General features: G+C 43.4%; 1 protein-coding gene across 1 annotated transcript; it reads left to right on the top strand.

Moving 5' to 3' along the window:
• The first annotated feature begins 233 nt into the window (after positions 1 to 233).
• On the top strand, positions 234 to 599 carry LOC149186855 (protein EDS1B-like). The gene has a single exon (XM_089409476.1). The coding sequence runs from the start codon at positions 234 to 236 to the stop codon at positions 597 to 599; it is 366 nt and encodes a 121-aa protein (XP_089265602.1).
• The last annotated feature ends 1,449 nt before the right edge of the window (positions 600 to 2,048 follow it).

Genomic DNA, 2,048 nt, shown 5'->3' on the forward strand with positions numbered 1-2,048 from the left:
GGAGAGGACAATATAACAACTGTTCAAAAGGTCTCCTCTGAATGCCTCAAGGGTGATGATGGTGAACCAGCCTTCATTCATCCAGGAGCTCTTATGTTGTTTCTCCATATAATCGAGAAAACAGATTTCCAAGCAAAGTTGCAGATTTACACGGACTTCAAACAAAAGGAACTCAAGCCCATCATATTTGTGGGTCACTCCATAGGAGGGGCAGTTGCAACCTTGGCCACATTATGGGTTCTGGGAAAAGGCTAAGGCAAAGCTCTCCCTTTTGTATCACGTTTGGTTGCCCTCTGGTCGGACATGGAAGGCTTGTTGAAGCAGTTGGCCGTGAGAACTGGGGAGGAAACTTTTGTCACGTGGTTTCCAAGCATGATATTGTTCCTCGGATGCTCCTTGCACTGATTGAGTCCATTGCTAACTCCTTGACTACCATTTTTCCTTATTGGCAGGGCACAAATGTGCCTGATTCTTTAATTCAAGATGCTTGTAGGACTCTTCTGAAACAGATCTTTGTTTCTCCAAGCAGCCCATACAGACCTTTTGGCGCTTACATGCTTTTCTCAGGCAATGGTGTAGCTTGTATTCAAAACGCTTAGATGGTTTTGGAAATGCTTAGTTTGACTATGCGAAGCCAACAAACTTCTTTTGATGAGATTGTACAGGCCTGTCTTTCAGAGCACATAAGGTATGATTATGTTTTGGAGGAGGTTTTGCAAAACTCCATAAGAGGGATACGATCAATAGAGAAGTCCAATTCAGAATCCGCTTACGAGATGGGTGTTTTATTGCAGCTTGAAGCTATTGACGTTGGAGCTCAGAATGATCATGCACAACTGGCCCTACGAAAAGCTGGCGAAACTGAAAAAGGGTATAACACAAATGTTGATAAGCTAGCTATTGAATTAAGCGTAAAACAAAGTAGCATGGTAGAGCTTGAATGGTATAAAGAGAGATGGAAGAAGGTTCAGTTGCATGGCGAACATATCATAGTCCAAGGCCTCAAGTACCAGCCTCTACCCCACCACCAATTTCCATCAGGCCTATCAGCATATTGATGAGCCTCGTCATTGAGTTTTTGGGAGAAAATCATGGAAATTTTGGTTAATTAAGAGCAGAAACTTGAATGAGACAAGGAGGATAGATTATAGGAGATAGATCCTCCTCATTAAATCCTCACCCATTCAAATATTACTTAATCAAATCACACTAGCTCAGAGTTGCAAGCAGCAGGCAGTGGGGAAGAAGAGCAGAAAGGAGGAGAAGATGAAGGCTGCCACAGCCCAGCTGAAAGGAAAATTGCCCACAGCCAAGAAAGATACAGTGGTGCTGTCTGTTTCTACAGGAAGACAAAGGACTGTTTCTACAGGAAGCTAGCAGACTGTTTCTATAGGAAGCCAGCGAACTGTTTCTACAGGAAGTTTGGAGAAAAGGCAGCAGAAGGAGAAATTGGCCAAGATTTTAGCCAAGGAGGCCACCAAGGCTATCAAAGACGAGGAGAGAGAGATTGGTTGCTCAGAGGATGAGCAACACTTTCAGTAGGGGGGTGATGATGAGCCCCAAAAATGGACAATTATTTGGGCTCATTCAACCTCCTAAGTTGACTTAATCCACCATTCTCATTGGTTTATTGCATGTTTTTGATTATTTTTATGTTAATAGAGTGAATTTGGTTAGTCATTATGCCAACAAGTCTAATGGGTGCTTTGTGTAGCCTTTTTGGTCCACTTGGAGACAAAATTGAAGGTCTTAATGAGCACTTGGCAGCCAAATTCGTGGGAGAACAAGCTAGAGGATTTGTAGGAAGGTGTCCCCCTCATTTATGGGCCCTTACCTCGAATTCTCCACCATCAGCTCGGAGTTCAAAGGCCACCAAATCAATGAGCACAAGGGCAGCCAAGCAAGTCAAGTAGGACTGCTGTTAACTACAAGTCTTGGGCAGCCAAGTCCCTAAATTTTAGGAGGACTGTTGGGTCCTCAAATTGTATAAATAAGAAGGCTTAGGACCTCATTTTGGTTAGCCAGTTAGTCATTTTGTTAGCCAGTGG

Source organism: Pinus tabuliformis, chromosome 3_1 (assembly GCF_031772625.1).
Source record: "Pinus tabuliformis cultivar Carrire ecotype Pingquan chromosome 3_1, CPIR1, whole genome shotgun sequence".
In the NCBI taxonomy this organism is placed as follows: Eukaryota; Viridiplantae; Streptophyta; class Pinopsida; order Pinales; family Pinaceae; genus Pinus; species Pinus tabuliformis.

Excerpts from the sequence above, each read along its gene's own strand:
- LOC149186855 (XM_089409476.1), top strand. The coding sequence starts at position 234 with ATGGGTTCTGGGAAAAGGCTAAGGCAAAGCTCTCCCTTTTGTATCACG.